Source organism: Necator americanus, chromosome I (assembly GCF_031761385.1).
Source record: "Necator americanus strain Aroian chromosome I, whole genome shotgun sequence".
Lineage (NCBI taxonomy): Eukaryota > Metazoa > Nematoda > Chromadorea > Rhabditida > Ancylostomatidae > Necator > Necator americanus.
In genome coordinates, this window is record NC_087371.1 from 26433476 (window position 1) to 26456604 (window position 23129).

Sequence of the window (23129 nt, forward strand, 5' to 3'; positions counted from 1 at the left end):
TATTGATAAGACGCAAATCACTTTGGACCGATATTTCGCAACCTCCAAAAAGCAATTGAAGAAAGATTTTTCTTCTCAAGGAAGTGTCGTGTCGATGTGGTGTCACGGTTTTACGATAACAGTCCATTTACAAAATATCAGAACGATCAAAACAACTCCATTTCGCACGTGGATAAGATGCATTAACGTTTTATTGGGCGGTTGCCTTCAGATGAATGGCAGACGCGAGCGTATCGATTGCGTCGTCGTACAACATCAAGCAACTAGCCAAAACACGAGAATAAAACAACTTCGTAACCTATAAGATTGTGTCACTTGGCAGGCGTACGAAAAGTCACCGTTCGGTTTATTCCTGCTTTTTTTTTGGAACGAGCGAATTTTTATAGGTATCAAAATACAGATGGATTTTAACGGTACCATCTCCCTGCTGCACGAAGCTTTCTGCATTTGGGAACTATGTAAACGTTTCCGCCCAGATGAATCTATTGTCGCTCATTTTGGCTGGAATTTACGAATTCATTTTCTCCTTCTCTTTTCTCCGTCACATATATGAAATGTTATCTGATTCGCCCTTCTCGAAGCTTTCTCTGGGTCACAGCACAGTACCGTCTTTTGCAAGAAGGAACCTGCTTGCCACTGTAGCTGTGACGTAAGGAAGTAATTTTGGTAGCATTAGGAGCAAAAGGTTCTGGATCTTTTCATTCACAAAGATTTGTTTGGCAAATCTTTGTGGATGAAAAAAAAACCTTTTGCTCCAAATGCTACCAATTCAAAATCATATCAAAAAAGTTGCGGTTTATCGAGTTTTTCATGCATTTGCAGGGGAAAAGGAACGTTTTATTCTACACCAGTCAGATTTTCTCGTCCTTATGCTATGTAGTTTATTTTCGTTACCAGTCGTGAACTTTGGTTGGAAGACATTATAATCTATGCTTCGATTATGGTTTTCTAATTTATTCTATTTCTCTGACCTACTCACTTTCTACGGTATTTGCGGCTGGTATCCATGTTGTTCCTCTTCGAGAGTTAATGTTATTGTTGGTGTTTAGACCGATTCAGAGCTGACCTAAACGTGGCGAACGACGAGACAAGAAGACGAATAAGGAATGCCTTTATTCGGCCTTCGCTTCACTGCTCAAGGTGAGATCGCGCCCGCAGCGGTCCCTTTCGTACAGCTGCACGATAGTTTCTGGCTCCATTCTTCCTGTAGTTTTTTCCCGATTTCTGCAGTTTCCGCGCCGGCGTCACCTGCGCTGTCTTCTCCCTCCTTAGCGGATGCGACCTCCATGCTCCTATGTCTGTCTGTCTGTCTGTGTGCACTCCCTCAATAATTCCAAGTGCTGCGCTCTGCCTCTCTGCTCCTGACCTTATGTGGTTAGGCTAGGGACGTAGAGCGGCAGTCGCTGGCATGTCCCGTTCTCCAACGGCTCGTAGTCCTTGCTGTGTATGCTTCAACCTATCAAGAAGTACGGTATCATGCATTAAGCGGAGTTGAATCTTCTGAAGCCTGAGCCGCGAAATTTTTTTGCTTTTTGGGCGTTTGGCCGCGGTTTTTCGGAGCAGTAGCTAAAGAAACTGCGCTGTATGGATAAGGGGAAATGACAGGCAGCTGAGCTCCAATGGCAACTAAACCTAACCTTATTCATTGTTACAGATGAGGACGAACGGGCCCAAAAGAACACATTCACGAGGTGGATCAACCTCCACTTGGAAGAGGTGAGTGTCGTTCCTTTCGATGTTTGTCGGGTTTTCCAGTACTAACTCTTGCCATTAGCATTCAACGTATGCCATTTAGCACAGCTCCTCTGGACGTGTGAATGACTTATTCGAGGACATCAGGGATGGGGTACTCTTGTGCCACCTGATCGAGGTCCTTACAGGAGAGGCATTGGTGGGTATTCATTCCTCGCGTTTTCTTATCAGTCCTTTATCTTATATTATCTGCATTTTTTTGCTTTTGTGGTTTTTTTTGCGAACTTGCGTAACTTTGTTTGCATCAGATCACTCTTGACTATTTGACCCGAGCAGATGTTTATCAAAGTTGTTATAGAGCGGAGAGTTTGAGTAGAGAGCAGAAAATCTAGAACATTTTGGATGCTCGCTTTTGCTTTTTTTTCATTTGTCCACAGTGTTTGTTCTTCTTTCTCCACTGTTTTCATATTTTTTAATGAACTTGAAGCCTAATCTCTAATTTGTCCCTTCGAAGGGATTGAAACACCAAACTTCTTTTATTCTTCTCTATTGTTTCTCAGTTTGTACTCTTATGAAGATTCTTGGAGAGGCGAATCATAAATTAACTGATTTATTGGCAAGTGCATTTTTCCTTCCAGGTTCCTAGGCGCATCCCGAAGTGGTAGCTTGCTAATCTCTCTCTGAATCCGGTTATCATGACCTTCTGAATGTTCCGCTCCTATTAAGTATGTGTTCAGCTTCTCCTAATTCTTGTGTGCTCTTTTTTCATTGTTTTATTACTTCATTCAATTATTCTTTTATTGCTCGAAGCCACTTCAGCTTACTAGGGTCTATGTGCTGAACGGTAAAAAAAGGCTGTTTTGAGTTCTTCAAAAGAATCGAACAATATGCTGCCCTTATTTGTTTTGGTAGGTACTGGAAATGCACTTTTCATCCTTTCCGCAATTTTCGTATAGAGCAGGAGCCTTTGCGTTATCTAAGTTGGTTGACATGAATATTGATCTATGAATTTGCGTCGATAACGAGCACATTTCAACTTTCACTTTTTCGAGCGCTACTCGGCAGCTGTGGTTACATAGAGTCAGCCGATATTTTCGAACCACTCGCCTGGCTCTACAAAAACTAGTTTTCCCGTTCCTACTCCTTTTAATCCTTTGCAAAGCTTATTTCATGTCATGGTAGCAAAAAAGGGGATGTTAACATTAAAGCCGGTGGGAATAGAATGGAATTCCTACTCAGGTTGACAAGAATTTCCTAAGAATGTTTCTTCATCTTTTTTTTCAATTTTTCTGCCTTGAGTTTGGAGAAGCACGCTTTTCGAATTTTCTAGACCAGATTCCATTGTAGTTTAATTGAACGTCCATAGCGAAGATGAGCCTATGTGTTTGGTTCAGATTCGGAACCGTTTGAGGTTTATGAACTCGCGAGTGCCGTTATAATGATTTGCGGGGCTTGCCAATGTGCCAAGTCAGTGTTTTTATTCTCCCGGACAAGTCTGGTACAATTTATCGACTCCGAGGAGATGAAAGGCTTGGTTGGCACTAGGGCGGTTTAAAAGCAACGATCGATCGTGCAGTCACAGCGGAACCTATTACCGGCTGCGGTACACCCGCGATTAGGATCCATGACGGGAAGAAAAAGTAGTTCAAAACTTGGATAATATCACAGTATCTTGCTCGCATTAATACGATTGATGAGTTCAACATGCAACCATTCAATCTTCTTATCATATTTGCACGAAATTAGAAGTCATTAAAAAATTAATTGCAAGTGTTAGGATCTCTTTCATTCTTGACAACACGAAGACAATAAAAGCGAAATGCGGCATTACCCGCTGTGGATTTCATGAAAAGGGATCCCACAATTTCCAGTCTAATCATGAATCAGCCGTACACTCTGTGAGCTGGTGGCGCCGTGCAGTTACTTAATCAGTGAACTGCTTAATGTATTAACATCTCAGCACGATTAGCGGCATCGTATAGGTCTATGTAGTCAATTGCTGATTTTATTTCATTTATTTATACAGCCAAAAAAATACGTTTGGCAGACAAAGGTGTAATCACATTAACGAACCCAAAGCAGACAAACAAACGGGCAAGAAATAAAAACAATTTGAGGTACGTCGAAATCAGTAACCATGAACATCCAGTCAATAATATTAAGTGGTGTAAATAAACACTTGCAAGAAATGATTAGCTGAGTTAGCGTCCCACGTCGACTCTCTAAGAATAAAAGATACCTCAAGAACATGAGGCTTAGCTCATATGTTCTTCAGGAGATCAAGACAGTTGATGACGGTGTTCTGGTTTTGAGAGGCGAGGAATCATCGCAATATGAGCTGTCAGAGTAGTTGTGTCATGCAACATGGTGTTATTTACACCTTCACACAATTTGAGCACACCGTAGCTCACTTTTGTTGACATAGCCAAAATAGAAGACTGAAATTGCGCCAGAAGTATACTTTTGCTATGATTTGAGGTCTATGAGCAACTATTCGATTCAGTTACTTGCGAAACAAATCTTTCGATATTAAATGAGAAAAGTTTCAGACTAGTTTCAAAATTCGTCAGAATTCACAGAATTGTCATACGGATGTTGTACTAATTTGAATTCGCTACAAACATTTCCTACTCGCCTGCAGTAGTACGTATTGCCTCTTGGATGAGAACAAAAAGTTGGTTTCACATTTTAAAATGCACTTTTCCGTTGGTGTTCAGTTCACATCAGGGAAACGCACAGCTTTTAGAATAAACGTGCGAATTTGCGGCTTCGATCGCAGCGTTTGCCGCTCCCACAAAAATTCACGCTGCTTGCAACGCATTCGGTGACAAACACTCTTGAGACTTTTGTAGAGTACACTCCCTTTAACCAACACTTTTTTTCTTGTGTGCAGAAATGCTGCTTGCATTTCTTTACGAAAGAAGATCTTTTCCTCAATTTTGCTGTGCCTCCCCAGAAGAGGAGCGGGAGGTCATTTGAATTAAAGGAGGCTCGGGCGAATCTTAATGGTCTCTCTTCGATCAATGAAGGTTTTTTTCGTTTCGAGTGTGCTGGTATTTAAGTAGAACTGGCTGCGTCCGACGCCACATCTGTGCATAGAAAAACAGAAGAGAAGGTCGCTTAAAAAATCCTCCACTTTCTGCCTGTCAATTGATGTGACTGTGACTCACAAAAACGCAAGAAATTAATGCATGCAAAGTCTTTTTGTTAGCGACAGCCAATACATATTTCTAGCTCACTTTTACCCGCCGGGAATCAGTAGAAACTTACAAGTTGGCAGAAAACTCGGAGACGATGTGCAGCATTATAACAAGTCTTACTTTTACCCACAAGTTTTGTTGAAATGAGTTCTTACCTTAGCTTCCACTAATGTTGGTGAAGGAACGTCTTCAGCATGCCAGATTTTCATTTTGTCACTTACGTCTTGCTCAATATTTCCACGTTTTTCCTGTTTAGAGCTTCTTTCTTAATGAAAAAAGTTGTGCAACTCCAATATCTTACTGAATACTTTTTACAATGAGCTGAATGAGGTTCAAAAATTTGTCAGGCCTGTTTGATTGAACTGATCATTGCAGTAGTGTTCAAGCGCTTAGAAAATATGAGATTTTCTCGGATTGGTTTGCTAACACTTTTTTTTCGAAGGTCTTCAAATGACTTTTTTTTGAGGTGTGTGCTCTGCGCTAGGAAGCCTTCTTCGAATTTCGCCCATTTTTCGAAGAAAGAAAAGAACAATGTGGGCAGACGTTTAATAGCTCTGTGAACCACGCCAAAGTACTCTTCACAGTGGTGCTGACAATTCGAATTCTTTTTCACTCACAATCTTTCTGACACATTCGACTGGGGTGATGTAACTCGAAGTGAACGTGTCGAATCGAGTGACCTCGAAGTGAATTTCACATCTCGTAATATATATATATATATATATATATATATATATATATATATATATATATATATATATATATATATATATATATATATATATATATATATATATATATATATATATTATTATATATATATATATATATATATAATATATATATATATATATATATATATATTAGGGTCAATAACAACTATCACATTACGTCAACAGTGGAGATCTCGTGCAAGAATGGAATAAGCTCTTTTTGAAAACTTTAGCTTACTATCGTTGAATTTGATGACATACACAAAAACCAAGAAATAGCACTGCAGTATGGAACATATTATCGCTTTCCAGAACTTGGCACTAAAAAATAAAATTACTTGGAAAACTGTGAAATATTTCTTTAGAAGTGAACATTCATAGCTGGAGTTAAAGGCATCACCCCACGAATCTGGAGTGGTGCGGATTTCAGGTGGAGAGTTGCTATTCGGGTGGTATATTATGGAGAGGAGGGTGATTCCGACCATTTCTTCCTAATTGCCGTAAAAACGGCCTAGAAAATGCGGCGCATGCACAAGGCTGGCGCGCTCCAATCGAACTCGTTGTAGAAAATAGCGAGCCGGAACGCTCGAAGTCGTATCTACAGGGCCGTTTTTTACGGCAGTTAGGAAGAAATGGACGGAATCACCCTTCTCTCCATAATCTACGACTCCGTATAGGCATAATCTACCTGAAACCCTCACCACCCCAGATTCGTGGAGTGATGCATTTAAGGGATGCTCAGTTCAGTCAATGCAAAGAAAAAAATTTCTCGTTTGGTCTTCTATTGCACTGTAGACAATCTGCTGGACTGATCCAACGAAAGTTCTCAAAAAAAAATCGTCTTTTTCATTTTAAGCCTTACATCACTCATAAATGCATCGTCCCTGTTGCTTTCGTAAACATTTTTTTTTGTGGCTCTGAAACTCATTATTGTTGGTTATCTCAACGATTTCCAGTGAAATAGTTACATACAACACAATAGCTGCATACAATTGACACAATAGGCTTGGTCATTCAATATTGTTCACATATAGGTGAATCCATTCCGAAACTATGCTAATGACCTCTTTTTTTGTTTCGCTTTGTTTTCGTTACGTCATAAACACCATTTAGAGATTATTCATTAACAATAACAACAATGAAATAACATAGATAAAAAGCTCAATACTGAGTTCAGCTTGTTTTTTATCATTTTTTTTCATCTAAATATCTTATGCTCATCCTTTGTAATCTTGTATCCAAGCTTCCTGTGAAATCTAACACGAAAATTTAATAGATCAGCAGTGGTAGCATATTTCAAGTTGTTCCCAAGCTCTTTCGAAGTTTGACACTGTTTCGAATGTTTGAAACTATATACCACTTTATTTCAGTGGGCTGTGGCTGTCATTTACTACTTAGTTGTGGAAGAATGGATTGCATACTAAAAAAGTTGAATAGTTAACCCCTGACTCTGACCTTCTTCTTTAATAGATATGTTTTCAATGTATTTTTTTGCTACGCTTCCTCTTCCAAGTTGATCACCATCTTATGGAATTTTTTGTTCATCGCTTTTGCCTTGGATTGTTGGAAGAAAGTGTTCCCGTTGAACATGTAACAATGCGCTTCAGCTTATTTCTTCGATCCACCTCAACTCTCCTTTGCACCCGTCCTTCTTCTATATTTAAGTAATATTCCTTCATAAGAAGTTGAGTACTATTCCGAAACGCGCACGGTAACGCCTTTTTTTTTACTAAGTTGTACGTCTTGAGAGTTTTTGTTCTTTTTTTTTTTGCAAATTATGAAATTATGTGTTCACTGGTTTCAGTCCTAGAGTTTTGTTATACTAAGCAATTTCTCGGGGTCTTTTCTCGGCAGTGACTTCTTGGATTTTTTGTATAAGTATGTAGCCTATGTCTCCTCTTATTTCCTACTCTTACATCTGCAATTTCTGTTAAAAGTTTCTGTTGAATTCGGAGGAACTCTTTTTTTTTGGAGATACATTACGTACGTTGCTTTGTTACATGAATTCATCGAGTTTCAGCAAGTATGCAGCCCTCGTGTCTCAAAACGGGTGCATCACATCGCAAATTTAACAACTGCTTTGACGGTTTTGCGACGAAGAGGTGCGTTCTGTGCTTCTCCTATTGTTCGTGGTTCCTTAATTTATGTTCGGTATATTTTAGGCCTGGAATTGGTCAACAATAATGCGAGCGACATCGCAGATGGCAATCCCCGTATCGTGCTCGGCCTCATTTGGCAAATAATCCTTCATTTTCAGGTTTGCTTGCGTCTTTTCGTCCTTATTCTGCATTTTTATAAAGTGGATTATGTTGTGTTCGTTGTTGTTGTTGTTTATGAGGATCATTCCGTTGAAACTGCAATAGTTGTTTTCGTCTCTATGAGTGTGACTTATTAGTGAAGATATAAAAATAGTAATGGTCAAAAAGGATTTTTTCATCAGTTCTTCGTTCATATCGCACTATGTAGATTCAAAAATAGAAATATTGATTTCGCTGGGTTGCTTCTCTGGAAGAGACGTTTAGTCTAGTCGATCAGCGATTCTGGAAAAAAATACATTTCAATCTTTACGAACATTAGAAATTTCCTTTTCCTTCTTTTTAACGAACATATTAAATTCATTCGTTATTGCTCACCATTTTCCAATCAGAGCCTAAATTTACATAGTTATGCCATGTAATGTTTTGTTTTTTTCGCCGCACTTATACGCACTATTTTTGTCATCGTTAGCGCTACTTAATGTGACAGTTTCTATGAAAGTTTTGTTCAGTACGGGATCCAAATTAAGCTTGAACCGTCTGTCCAGAAAAAACTTCCCTCTTTTGCATCACATATATCTGACTGTTCGCTCACATCATAGGCATCATAATCGTGAATATTTCACAGCTTTCTCCGCCTGAAATTGAGGCATGCAAAGTTTTTCAGCGTTTTCAATGAGGACCGAGTTTTTAGAAAAGTAAAATAACCGATTCACGAGGCTTGTTAAGATCTAACAACAGCAACAAACAGTTGAATCGCTTCTCCGCAGTTATGACTTACAGTTGGGAGAGGTTCAAATCACAGTTAAAGGCATCACCCCACGAATCTGAGGTGGTACGGATATCAGGTGGAGTATTCTTATAAGGGATTGTAGATTATGGAGAAGAGGGTGATTCCGTCCATTTTTTCCTAATTGCCGTAAAAACGGCCCGGAAGATGCGGCGCATGCACAAGGCTGGCGCGCTGCAGTCGAACTCCTTGTAGAAAATAGTGCGCTAGAACGCCTGAAGCCGTATCTTCCGGGCCTGTTTTTTACGGCAATTAGGAAGAAATGGACGGAATCACCCTCCTCTCCATAATCTACTAGCCCTTATAAGAATACTCCACCTGATATCCGTACCACCTCAGATTCGTGGAGTGATGCCTTTAATCGAAGTGAGGTTCTATGATGGTTCATGAATTGTATAAAAGTCATGACCGTGCATTATGTCAGTACTAAATGACTAACATGCTTCACGACCTCATTTTCGATCAAGTCCCTCTTTGGATTGGTGTACAGTAGAAGCAGAACCATTGGAGATGTGGCCCAATCAGGACCCATGCGCTTTAGCTCGCTTTCAGTCATCAAATTAGCATTCCATGGTCTGTACATCTGCATTTTTATCCTAGAGGATGTCCTCTTCCTTTGCATGTCTCAAAACCTCGATAAATGTTCTGTGCACCCCCCAAATTTTCACAATAGACCTTTATTGGAAAATGCAGTTAGTGCTGAATCGGTCCTATCTGAAGTACTCGTAATTGCTTCCGTTTTATTGTAATAAAGCGCTCTGAAGACGAATCATAACCTGGATTGAAAATTACCGTTTGAAAGAATGTAAGCTGATTTATCTTAAATGCATCACCCCACGAATCTGGGGTGGTACGGGTTTCAGGTGGGTTATGCCTATACGGGGTCGTAGATTATGGGGATTGGTGTGATTCCGTTCATTTCTTCCTAATTGCCGTGAAGAACGGTCTGGAAGATGCGGCACGTACACAAGGCTGGCGCGCTCCAATCGAACTCGTTGTGGAAAATAGCGCCCGGAACGCTCGAAGCCGCATCTTTCAGACCGTTTTTTACGGCAATTAAGAATAAATGGACGGAATCACCCTCCTCTCCATAATCTAGGACCCAGTATAGGCATAACCCACCAGAAAACCCATACCAGTTCAGATTCGTAGGGCGATGCCTTTAACAAATCACTAGTGCCATTACTGAAGTTCCCAATGCACACGCCCTTGGTTTCAGTAATTCAAGTTGAGATCAAAAAATGTTTGATCAGGTGGAATTGCTCAATAATATGGAAACACCCAATGTTTGGTGTTCATATGGGTCTATATCTGAAATATAGGCATAACCCACCTGAAACCCGCACCATTCCAGAGTCGAGGGGTGATGCCTTTAAGAACAACATCCGATAGAGTAGTCATGAAATCACATTTTATATATTTTGTCCATGTTAAATCAACGAAAAAGAACTTGGTTCCTCGAAATAGGCATTTTTCGAAATGTAAACCAATGAGAGAGAGAGAGTAATTCCTTAAATATTGAAATGCTCGAAACCTTCAGGTTGAAGGATGATGAAAATATAGAGGTTGTGTTTCAAAAAAAAAGACAGAAGAAAAAAAGATACCTGACATATTTTTGGGCATTGCAGTGTTTATACGACCGTAGGCCATATACGCGTGGATGCGTCCAGAAGAGCAACTGTTGAAAAAAAAAACAGTATATGCCCATTTTTTCCCTCGCGTACGTCTGGCCATGCACAGTGCTCGCAATATTTGAATTGTTCTGCAATGAATGTTTCGTCAGTGAGTGATAGTTTTTGTGTTGTGGGGGGCTCACTTTGTTCTAGGAGGAAGGGAATGAAATAAGCTAGCAAACAGGAAAGTGCAATATCACCGGCTAATTAGATCGTGTTTCGGGGAAAATTGTTTAGTTTTTTCGCGACATCATAGTTTGCGCACCTTTGTTTGTCGGATCGGATGCAGTTTTCAGAATTATCGCGATAGAAGTGTTCACCTTAATTTGCACTTTGCTTAGGGGAAATCTGCAGGAAGTCTCGTTCTGTAATTAAATTGAATCTAATGATTATATGCGTCGAAAATGTGCACAGAAATTAACAATGGATCCAATAATTCAACCCTAGCAAATTTATGGACAATCGACAGGACCTAGAGGTAGTCTTCTTCTGATTTCTAAATGGAATTAGGAAGTACGTCTAATTAAGAACGGAATTTTTTATCATCCTAGTAATTTTCAGAAAGGGGAAATTAGACTTTGGTGGAAGACAGGGGGAATTTGTGTTGTACCAGTTGAGCGTCAGCTAGTGCAGCGTTTCCTGGAACGTCCGCCACCTTCATTATTTCCTCGCCTTTAGAAAGTATGAAGTCTCTCCCACTTGAAATGTTTCCGTATTAGATCTAGAACGACGGAGCAATTTTTGGAGCGATTTGGCGTTGCAGGCGTTTTTTTTTCACGGATTAAAGAATACGCTTAAAGGCATCACCCCACGAATTTGGGGTGGTACGGATTTCCGGTGGAATATTCGTATACGGGATCGTAGATTACGGAGAGAAGGTTGATTCCGTCCATTTTTTCCTAGTTGGTGGAAAAAACCGCTCGGAAGATACGGCTTCGAGCGTTCCGGCGCGCTATTTTCTACAACGAGTTCGATTGGAGCGCGCTAGCCGTGTGCATACGCCGCATCTTCTGGGCTGTTTTTTGCGGCGATTAGGAAGAAATGGACAGAATCATCCTTCTCTCCATAATCTACGATCCCGTATACGAAGACTCCACCTGAAATTCGTCCCACCTCAGATTCGTGGGGTGATGCCTTTAAGGGAAACACCCAACGCAAGCTACTTTATTGAGTGTTGCATCACCCTCATAGGTGTATAGCTGCAGACATATATTGTTTACTGTACTGTATAAAGTAGAACTACGTCGCCAATTCGTGCTTATGGTAACGTAACGTTTTACTTTAAGTCGGAATCCATGAACACGCGTGCACAGCCCTATCTTTGTTGCTGTAATGAAATGAAACAATAAAAAACGAAGAAATAACGAACTTCTGATCTCTTCTTCCTAGTAGTAAATTTATGGGAGATTTCACGAAACGAAGTACGCCGAGTTAGACGTTCTGCATACGCCATCCTCAAATCGGGTGGCAAAATTCACAACTCTGTATTTTGCGGGGCACATTAACTGGGGTTATCAAAACTAGGGGTCTATGAAGAGCATGTAATTTGTTGCTGTTGATCAGTCTTTGTTAGTCTCAAATTCTTAGCGTGTATCGGACGTTGAGGTGAACAGTATCAGTAAATAGCGAGCTGCAGAAATTGTCCAACATCAGTGTTGCGGTCCAACTGTCATGCTTAGTACCTGACTGGTTCCATTTATTCAACATCATTCTTTTCAGATTGAGACGAACATGGCCCTGCTTCGTGAATGGGGTTGGGGTTCCACAAGTTTGCAACATTCACGAGAAACTACACCTGTGCGATCTCCATCTTCTCCGATTAAACAACGACTTGCTTCACTTCTCTCATCTGGACCTTCAACGTCTGCCGAAACTCCCAAGATCTCGGTGAAGCAGATGAAGAGCTCAGTAGAGCAAGTTATGCTAAGATGGATCAACGCGGAAGTCGCACAGTAGGTTATCGGTCCCATAGTTCTCGTTTAAGTACTGTCATATCTGATTTAAGAGTGAACGTGGTTACCTGTTACATTAATTACCCTATATATTCGAATTCAGAAAAGTGAACCTACGTGTGGAGAACATGGATCGAGACTGGAAGGACGGAGTCATGTTCTGTGCGCTGGTTCATCGATGGAAACCTGATGTTATCGACATGGAAACCGTTCGTGGTGCTGAGCCAAGACAGAACCTCGAGAATGCTTTCGAGCTGGCGCAAAAACATTTGGGAATCAAGAAACTGCTCGAAGTGGGTGATATTCTTAGCCAACAGTTTACAGTTTGGCTTTTTTAATTCTTCATGACTGTTTTATGCTCAATTTCTTTCTATCATTAGTTTTCTTAGTTCTTTGGCAACTCGAATAACTCGCGTAATTATTGACTCGTAATTAATGAAATCCAACAACTTTTTCTCGTCTCAAAAAGTGTGGTTTTAAGGGGTAGAGCGGAACTTATCAACGTGGGAGCTGGATGATTAGGTCCCTGCTTCATTTAAAGGCGTCACCCCACGAATCTGGGGTGGTGCGGGTTTCAGGTGGGTTATGCCTATACAGAATCGTAAATTATGGAGAGAAGGGTGATTCCATCCATTTCTTCCTAATTGCCGTAAAAAACGGCCAGGAAGATAAGGCTTCGAGCGTTCCGGCGCGCTATTTTCTACAACGTGTCCGATTGGAGCGCGCCAGTTTTGTGCACGCATCGCATCTTCCGAGCCTTTTTTACGGCATTTAGGAAGAAATGGACGGGATCACCCTCCTCTCCATAATCTACGACCCCGTATAAGCATAACCCACCTGAAACCCGCACCACCCCAGATTAGTGGGGTGATGCCGTAGGTCTTAGTGCCTTGTTAAAAACTTATAATTAAGTGGTAGCAAAGCAGTGGGTTATAAAATGGAAAGCAGCGCAGAGAAAATTCGAGGCCGTTTCTTCGAATTTCTCAGCTTCCAATTGGAACCGCTTCTCTTGCGACTCTACTGTCATTTTCTTCATTTACACCAGCCTATTCCCAAATCGCACCTTTACGAGGGCAACACGTAGTGGAACGTTCTCAACTTTTGTATACTTGAAAAGTGAGCGCTGGATCTACGGATTACATTTTCTTCCAGGCTTTTTTTATTTGAACCTACGGGCGGGTGTAGCACCGTCAGTAAGAAGAGGTTGGGGTGCGACTCCGCTATCGATCGATGCTTCAAAACAGCCTCAGTGCCAGCCGAGCCTTTCATCCCTCAAGAGTTGATAGATTGGTACCAAACTTGTCTGAGAGGAAAAAAAAACACTGATTTGACACATCGGCTATCACCGCATGTTATTGTAAAGCTGCATTCGCATTCGTAAACATTTGAAATGAAGTCGAACGTACCGTAAAAGCGTAAGCGCACTCCCAAAACGATTGATCCTTCGTCCTTTGTTTGAGCTGAATGTTCAAAATGATATCCATTCTGTCATATTCCGTTGATTGACGCAAGGTCCGTCAATTTCCCGACAGAGCTAAGTAGACATGGATTACTCGTAATTGCGTCCAGCAATGGGATCCACGAAAAAAGATCATCAGATTTCTCACCGATTTGCGTGTTCCGCTCTGGTGAGTACGTGTCGTTGAAACAAATGATTGTTAAAACCATATTTTGACCTGAACACTGTTTTTCTGTTATAAGGTTCTCATTTCCCTTCATCCGCTTAAGATGGTTTTGTATATTACGGTGCTTGATTGGTTTTGTTTGCTTAGTGAGGTGTGGTTCGTGAATCCAGTCGATTCCCGGCCATCATAATTAATTACATTTTTAAATCTGTAGGAGCATAACTCGTAGCAGGTTTTTTTTTCTACTAGGTCGTCCAGAAATTATAACAAGTGCACTCTAGTGAATCTGCATTGCATACTGATTAAGTGGAGTGTTCTCTAGGAATGGGGCTCGTAACTAAAAATGGGGAGGGGGATGGAAGTATTGGTAAGCCAGAGTTCAAGCTGCTAGAATTCAAAAGAAGCCAATTGTCACTTTACAAAGTCAAAAAAGGTCGTGTTGATGTTCTCGCTGCCATGCTTTTTTCAAGTAAAAATAGTTGTGAGTGCTTGTAATTCTTTTGAAGGGTGCTTGTTCCAGTCCTTTTCATTAGAAGTTGCCAACTCGAAGTTTCAAGATCGTTTCATTTTACTAGAAAATCATATTAAATTACTGGATGAAATGTATAACGTGGATAAAAACTGGGGAAACAGCGCTTTTCCCTTATTCTAAAAAGCAAAAATGATATTATCTGCACGAATCTTTTCCATCATGGAGCTTCGACATGACGGTGTCACGCATTTTTTAGTGATTGTTTCCATTTAATTTGCTCAGCAACTATTACATAACACAATAACAATAACAAAAATAGCAATAACGTTTGGTTCTTCAACCAAGTGCTATAAAGAGATCTGGTTTCACTATTCTAATGTCTATTTCGTCAAGCCATTTTGGACTTTCATTTTAGTATTCCTTGAAAGCGCTTTCTTTTGTGAATTTCGTGGTCACGCTAATGGTTAGGTTGTCAGATAAGTTCCTTCTGATTTTTTGAACATCTGATTTTCGGTTCCTTCTGATTTTCTGAACATCTTAACATTAGCATCTTAACAATTCTTTACGTTCTACTTATTTTGCCGAAGGTCGTAAAGAATGAGTGAAGTTTTCAAGGAAAAGTTAATCGTATTATTAAGTGGACGATACACGATTTTTTTGCATAACCTACGCATATCTTCGTTTCGTACGCCATTTTCCTATGGCTGAACTCAGTTGTTTTAGGTTGATGACGTTCTCTGCCAGAAGCCTGACAAAAGATCTATAATCACATATGTATCGCAGTTCATTCGGGCATTTGGAGAGTCTCCTCCTGTTGAGGATCACAATGTGTATGCCGAATTCTTGGAATGGCTTTCTAATGCTTACAAACTCGATCTCATAAACAATGAACAAGGGGTATGCTTCGGCCGCTTTCCCTTTATCTTTGTACCACTTTAATGTGGAAATAGAAATTTTACTGATTAACGTTCCTGATTCAGATGTACTTCCGATTGCGACGGGAGTTCATCGAGTACCGTAGTGTGTTTAACACCATAATGGCAACGAAGATGAACTTTACAGTGGAGGAATTGGCCGAAATACAGGAGAGGTATGAAGTTACAAATTATGCTGCGGTTGGCTGGCATAATCTGTAATTCCTTCCTAGCTTTGTAGAAATTTTCGGACTTGTGATTATGATTTAATTTCATTATTTTATGGACATTTTTCATGTATAAGCGGAAGGATGAGGGAAACTTTCACTGTTATACTATGTTATATTTGCATGTTAGATGGGAAACCGTTCGAAGTAATCTGGAAGCAGCGGCGACAAGTGCAGAGAAACGATTACCGAAGCCGTATTCCACGCTGTCTGCCTGGACGGTCACTGGACAGTCGCTCATCAACACGCCGCTAAATTTACCATCTGAAGATCCCCATAAATGTCTTACTATACTACAAAAGATGATTTCCGAACATAACGTGAGCTCATCTTTTCAACACATAGTCACGGTGAAAGTGTTGAATGAGGCGTTTTTAGCGACATTTCATTGACATGGCAGCGAAACAAGAAGAATTAAGGCAAGCGACTGAGGTACGAAATGTTATGCGACAATGTGAGTGAGTTTGAGATGAACTGTTCAAAAATTTCCAGACCGGTGGGTTGGGTGGTCGCCCGGTAGCGGCTGAATACGTTGAGCCCCTGCGGGTTCGAATGGCGTCCTTGGCGGAGGAAGCACCATTGAAGTTGGCCACCCTGAAGGTGTTGCATGCCCACTACACTATTCTCGCATACCTTCACGATTTGGAGGCCAAAATGAAAGTGTGGAGGTCGGTGAACTGAATTTCCTATTCTTTAATGTGTTCTCGAGAATTCCTGCTTGTAGCTCTGTAGCAGGATTTCATGTTTCGTGAAAAATTGAAATTGGTCACAAATTCTTACATCAGTGAGAAACTACTACTAAATATATTTCGGGGAAACGTACGCTATTCTTCGCCTTTCACTCCTCGATGATTTTTGCTGGCATTTGTGAACGTGATTTGAAAAAGAAGAAAAAAAAAAAAGGAAATTAGCATGGCTCCTTCAATTTGTCAGAGTTAATTGATTAGTAAAATTTAAAATCCTTCCTGTTTTATGTGATCAGTTGTGAAGCACAAAGACATACAACTGATCAAATTTATTGTTGAGGGACCACTAATGTGCAATTGGTGGTCCCTCAGCCGACTTAGACTGAGTTTATAGTTAGGCATGTGACCACTCTTTGTGTTAAAGAAGTATCAGTTAGCTTCTTAGTCAAAGCGTTGTCTAAATTAGAGAGAAATACGCGCATTCGACAGGGGCATGTAACAGCAATCTTGCACCAGCAATCTGGCTAAAATGATCGACGTTATAAGAAATACACCTTTATTGTATGAACCTTCAAAATGAAAGTGTCACTGTTGGGCTAGTGAAGTCGATCACTCACTCACATCACTAGGCGCTAATCATAAATTTGGGAAATAGGTTTAATCTTCTAGGACTTCTCCCTATGAAGGTTTTGCTACAAAGAAAAATCTTGTAATCAGTATTGCTAAACGAGCAGGAAAATCATTACCAAACGAGCAGGAAAATGCAAGGATTAGAAAACTAAGCCTTCGAAAACGCCGTGTTTCTGTTGTTTCTTTCAATAGGCTCCAATAACTAAAAGCTATTCTCGCTACCATGCCTATCCTCCTGTGTTTTGCGATTCAGATTACTATGGAGTTTCGTTCCGATTTTTATGGAAGTTTTATCCATATTACGGGGACGTGGCAAGCACAACTACACTTTCCTAACTACTTGTAGCGTACATACCGGTCAAGAAAGACGAAAAGTAAACGGGATAATGGCGACCTCCACCCTTTAGTGTGGATTCACATTGTTTATGATGAAATTGAACTGCTCTGAAATTTTGAAAAAGTGGGGTTAGTACCGTAGGGGTTTATGCGCAGAGAATTTTCTTTGTACTCCCCAGTACTTCAAGAAAAACTAGACGGAATTGAGTTTTAATTTGCCCGGATTTCGGTTCAGTACTTCTTATCTCCACTCTAAAAAATTAATCGCCACCTGCTGTGTAATTCGTCTGTAATTTCCTAAACGCGAAGATATTTCAGAAATTCACATATTGTCCATTTGAAGAAGCTTACAATACGCAAATTCATTTATGCTTGGTATTTTCACTGCAAAAAAAGTAATCTCTTTCTTCTTTCATGGATGGGGTTAGTTCGAATGGTGTGGCACTAAAACGATTTAGGTGTGATGTAGTAGTGGTGTTTAATGAACCCTGTTCTACGTATGAAATTTATAAATCTCTGGCTTAGTGGATTTTATTTTATATTGACTCTAATTTTTAAAAATCCTATGCAGAATCCAGTGTTTCTTCTCCGAATATTTCTTATTTATTATCATGTTTATTAATTATATAATACATTATATTATATATTGTATCTTATATTATATTCAATATTTATTTATAAAATACGTTTGTTCTAATAGAAATTGTAGTAATGCAGCATTTTTCGACGTATTAGTGTGTTATGTGCACTTTTTTTGTTGGTGGAAATTAGGAATGACTAGAGGTAGAAGCCATGCAGTAAATTATCGTGCAGTGCAGATTCCAATTAGCTTTGATTCGAACCATTCGTTACCGGGACAGAATCATAGAACTTTCGCTATGTATTCACTCATTGTGAATTGGCCTTTGAAAAACTGCGCTATTCAATCAAGATCTGTATTTACATCACTCTTGTCCAATGGTTTTTCAATATTTTAAGAGAAGACGCTACAAACAGTTTTCAGATCTGCGGAAAGCCTTCAGCTACTAAATCGATGGATAGCTGAGTACACACAGTTGGAGAGTGAAAATCCCCGTGCTAAATGCAATCATTACTTGGAGACCATGAAGAAGACATTAAATAGTGAACCAAGTATGTATAATATCTTTCATCTTCGGAAATTCTCCACTTTCTACTCTTGTCGGCTTAAGCGATAGAATCTGAGGGGTGTTTGGGGGGTATTTTATAAAAGGTGGGAAAAAGGGGGGATAGAAAAAGGGGTGTACTATCATGTACAACTTAACGCTTCAAAAGAAATGCGAAATGATTCATTCGTTTGTACTGTACTACGATTATGATTTATTGTTTTGTTTTGTTTTTGTTGATGTGCGATTGCCGGGGCAGTTCGCCAAGTTTATATGTTTGTAGATCTTAGAAATGTTTTTTTTTTCTGTAGGCAGTAAAGTTCAAGGAGTCTTTCTCACTAAAATCTGTAGCATATGTCCAGTTTCTCCTAAAAAGTCCGTTCGCACTGCGTCAAGCTACGTAGTTAGCTATTCCACAGTTTTAGCAACAAACTAGTGAAGTTACTTTCTAGCAACGAAATTGGACGGCGAAGGCATGGTAAAAACCTGCAGCCGACGTTCGGAAGATACATTGAAGGCCTTCGACAGCCTAAAACCTAAACTGCAATCACTTTGTACCATGTGGACCGAGTGGGAGAGCGAACTGTTAAGGTTGGAAGAGGTTGCAAAATACGGAATAGCAAATCGTACCAACACTTTGAAAGGTAATCGGACTACGATCACTAAAAAAAGCTCAATCTATTCTATTCTCTCTTACAGATGAGTCGGAGGCGATCCGAACAGTCGAATTGAAATTTGACGAGCTTGTGCCTCTACTGAGTGCATCCGCTCGTTTGGCGAGCAATCAGCGGCTGGAGTTACTGCGAATGAAAGTGCGGCATTTGAGCAGAGTTAGTCATGACGTTTGCAATTTTTATCATCGTTTACAATCCCTTTACTCAGTCCAAGCGTGAACAAATCTGCACCACTAGCCCTAACAAGATAAGCAATTTACTGTCCGCTGTCCCAAAGTTGCTGTCCCACTCAGTTCCAATCACATCTTGCTTTTCTTTGCTCGACGACAGGACACTTGATGGAAAAACATTCGAACAGCGAGCGACATTTTAAACTATCGGACGTTTTTTCTGCTTCGACTGCGCTCAGTATATGCATACAGAATGTCCTTTGCCATTCCCCCCATCACTCTTAATCATAGCCAAAACGATGACCTCATTTGTCTGCGTTAGCCGCACAGGAAGAAGTGACTAACGACTGTGCATTTCTGCTAAAGTGCATTGTTTCGTGAAAAATACGGGAACAGGCTTAAGGAATTATCCCTAACCACATGATTTGACCACATGTTCGTGCGAATTTGTTTGCACTATTGAAGTCATCGTCAAATACACGCCAGAAGTGAGGTCTCATAAAAACAGAAAGGTATCGGATTTTCACGAAAGTTCTGAAGAGAGCAATATCGCAAATTCTTGACTATATATACATAATACTGTACTCAAACATAAAAAGTTTACTGTCCAGGTTACTGTCAGCATGGCAAGGCAAAGATTTACGATCGGACGTTGAATCATCTTTCGGTGTTTTTGAGCAGACCTTTATTGGAGCGGCCACTTTTCCCTACTTTTAATGGGATGACGATTTCGCATATTCAGCATACTCACGGCGTTTTTGTGAAATGCGCGCTCCAACAGAACAAAGTTATGATCTGACTGGTTTCGATCGCTCCTTGTCACCAAATAACACTAAACTTAGAGAATTCACATAAGTTCACGCAACTTAGGTAGTTAATTTTTGCTCATGTAATATCATTAGGAATAGGTTTTATGTTAGAACTTAATTATGTTTCCAAAAAAAGAATCAGGCGAAATTGCTTTGTATTGAATTTTGGCGCAGCGTTTTTTTTCCTCTTTCAGCCGCACCTTTGCTGTATGTAAATAAGGATAAAGGATTAGGTGCACGGCGTTGATCAATCTCTGGGATGTGTGCCTACGTGTTCGACTTCAATTCAGAATCGAGATTTATGAATCGAATTTAGATTTATGAATGTGTGTGCATCCTCACAATGATTTGCGGGGGCGAGCCGATGTGTCAAGTCAGAGTTTTCACCCTCCCAGACAAGTCTGGTACAAATTTATCGACCCTGGAGGAGTGAAAGTCTCGGTTGGTACTAGGTAGGAATTCGAACCTACCATCGATCGCGCGAACACAGGAAAGCCTCTTACCGACTAGGCTACACCCTTCTATGTATGTGAATAGACAAAAGGAAATTTCTTTCCAGGAAGTCTAACGAAGATCTGAGTTGAGTGCAAGTGTTTGTTTTTATTGAAGAAAGATGATTATCTATATTATTCTGATCTCACAGCAGCTATTACCTAACATATCTTTAATGACAAAATCTTTGTCTCAGCCAAAAAAGTACACGCATGGCGATGCAATTTTAAGCTTGACTAAATGGTTAGGATTTGTCAATGCTAAAGAACGTGGAGTCAGTGCTTAGCCTATGTAGTTGGGTTCCCAGATCAACCTCCTTACTTCACCTCTTCTTGAATTCGATTGTGCCATCACTGTATTGATATCAGGTCTGAAAAGGCCTTAGTTAAAAATGCGAATACTTCACACGCAGCTTCGGGGGAGAGTTCCGTTGAAACGGAATCCAGGTAGACATGGCCGATCATTTTTCGTCAATATCCCTATTATGTTGATCTTCCGACCATTTGATGAAAGGTTCGCCAGAATTTTCGTATGGAAATGTTGGTAGTGTGAAAATGGTATAATAAATAGAAATTCAAGAAACAACCACGGGAAGTGACGCAACGGAATACGGGAGAATTCACATAAATTTCTTTTTTTCATGGGAGCAACCCTATCAAGCGAGATGTTGGCATTGAGTGAAGGTTAATGGGAACTTAACCGAAAGTTTCACTCTTTTTATTTCTAGTAAAAACTACTGTAAGATTTAAGAAAAGTTAGACATAAAGTCAGAATAGAGTTCTCCTTCCTCTCTTGTTTTTATGTCAGGTGTTTGCCTTTCGGAAAGCTGACAATGTAGTTCCGAACCAAATTTATGCCGTTTTTTTCTTCTGAGAAATCCCGTCGTGCAAATAGAGAGTGCAATTGATTTTTGACGCTATTTTGTTCGAAGCAGCTGATCGTTCAAATCTCAATCGATCATCTCCCGTCCCCGAAGAATTTCGAAGCTCCGCATGTAAAATGATATCCGCACGGATAGCCTTGTTGCGGCGATGACAGCAATGCTGAGCAGATCAGACATTTTTTTAAGCGTTGTTGCTGCTTTTCGCCGGCAAGGATATCAATTGCGAAAACAACTGTTGCTTGGTACAGTTGCAAAACACGAGCTCTACGTGCAATGGGCCGCGCTGCATATTAAAAGACACTTAAACATGTGCTGTTTGGGTTTATGGAATTCTGCAAGAACACTTCTTTAAACGGCGAACACGTGGCCATGTTTCTTCAGCCTTTTCATGACTGCGAAGCGACGTTCTTTCTCCTCTAGTTTATGCTTTACTTGCTATTTGCTGAATTTTCCGAGACAAAAATCACTTTACGTGGTTCTCCTTAGATTCTCAAAATGGCCGAAGTAAAGTCTCGCCGCTTCCTACTTACAAGAGTAGAGTAACGTCGTCACCACAAAGTTCATTCGTCGGGCTGTTCTTAAAGAGACTAAAACTTTAAGTTACACAGTCGTACCTTGTTTGCCAGCAAAAATATGCCTAGCAAAGATATTCTTTCCATTAAATGATGTGTCTAGCTTTCTTCAAAAACCTTATGATTAATTTCTTAATGAAATTCTATTAGAGATCTCCATAATCTTGTGAATCTTGAGTATGCACTCCCTTTATTGGGGTATTTGAGCGGTTCTCTGTACGAAAGAATGGAGCTTCGGCGCGGTGGACCTGTTTCTTGATTTACGAACATGTGTGATACGCATACGAAAACATTGCGCCAACAGCACTTAGTGTTATCAAAAAATCTTGACCGAATGTGAAGTTTACGGCAAAGCAAAACACGCTGTTCAGCTTTTTAGTGGAGGTTTTGGTGAGCATTGTGCAGCTGCACAAATGACAACGCATTTTCTTTTTTTTTGCAGAGTTAACGTTAACCCCTCGTGACAGTAAAGGGAATTTCCCTTGACTTCAATTCTATTTGTCTCGACCTCGTCCAGGCTCTGATAAGTGCCATTTTTTCGACGTTCTTCTTTTTGCCGCCCAGCACGTAGAAGATAACTGCTGACTCGATTAAGAACGACATTGTCATCCTGTCTACTGTCGTTAGAACAGGACATTCTGAAAATGTAGTGCAGATTTTTTCTCTGCTCCTCTTTTAGAATAGGAAGATCACTTTTGCTAAATTTCTCTAGTAGACGATGAAGGTAACTGTGAGAGTTGAGATGATTGGAATTACCGCGTGATGTTCAGGAAATTGAAGAAGAAAAAAATAGTTAATAACTAAACCGACGATAGTCAGTGACGCACACAAATCAAAATCAGACTTCTGGGTGCGGCGGCATGCATACATTGGATTTGGAAATCATTCTTTTTTTTGTTTCCCTGCATTAATAATTTGCCAAGCTGTATGCTAGTGATTTTACTCCGATCAGCTAAATGTCAGCCAGATACGCTCCAGTTAGGACAGTTAGCCCATCGTTCCCTCGCACGATCCCTCGATCGTACCTTATTGGAATCAATAGCTGAGTCATTTGGAATTAGGGCCGGTTCTATTGTGGAATGGAATTCACTGAAGTAGAATGTTTTAACCAAGAATGTGATGTTCAACGTACAAAACAAAGGCAAAGAATGCAAACGAATCTTCGCCACTTTGAATCAATTAAACTGAGCGATTCTATGCGTTGCGTTTCGAAAAAAAAACACGACAGTTGGCTTCAAAT

General features: G+C 40.2%; 1 protein-coding gene across 4 annotated transcripts in view; it reads left to right on the plus strand.

Moving 5' to 3' along the window:
• Positions 1–1106: 1106 nt before the first annotated feature.
• RB195_006931 (uncharacterized protein) overlaps positions 1107–23129 on the plus strand; it is a gene marked incomplete at both ends in the record, with an annotated part of 60043 nt that continues 38020 nt past the window's right edge. For 2 of the 4 annotated variants that reach the window (XM_064180291.1, XM_064180292.1), the window contains 15 exons: positions 1107–1140; positions 1655–1716; positions 1796–1891; positions 7626–7707; positions 7768–7862; positions 12043–12275; positions 12379–12568; positions 15096–15269; positions 15353–15462; positions 15644–15833; positions 15892–15945; positions 16006–16181; positions 18169–18296; positions 18742–18933; positions 18989–19119. In XM_064180291.1, the coding sequence (XP_064037173.1) occupies positions 1107–1140; positions 1655–1716; positions 1796–1891; positions 7626–7707; positions 7768–7862; positions 12043–12275; positions 12379–12568; positions 15096–15269; positions 15353–15462; positions 15644–15833; positions 15892–15945; positions 16006–16181; positions 18169–18296; positions 18742–18933; positions 18989–19119 (1947 nt within the window). Of the gene's footprint in view, positions 1141–1408; positions 1467–1654; positions 1717–1795; positions 1892–7625; positions 7708–7767; positions 7863–12042; positions 12276–12378; positions 12569–14787; positions 14836–15095; positions 15270–15352; positions 15463–15643; positions 15834–15891; positions 15946–16005; positions 16182–18168; positions 18297–18741; positions 18934–18988; positions 19120–23129 lie in introns of those variants that run through there. The other 2 variants (XM_064180293.1, XM_064180294.1) reach the window with 2 other exon arrangements.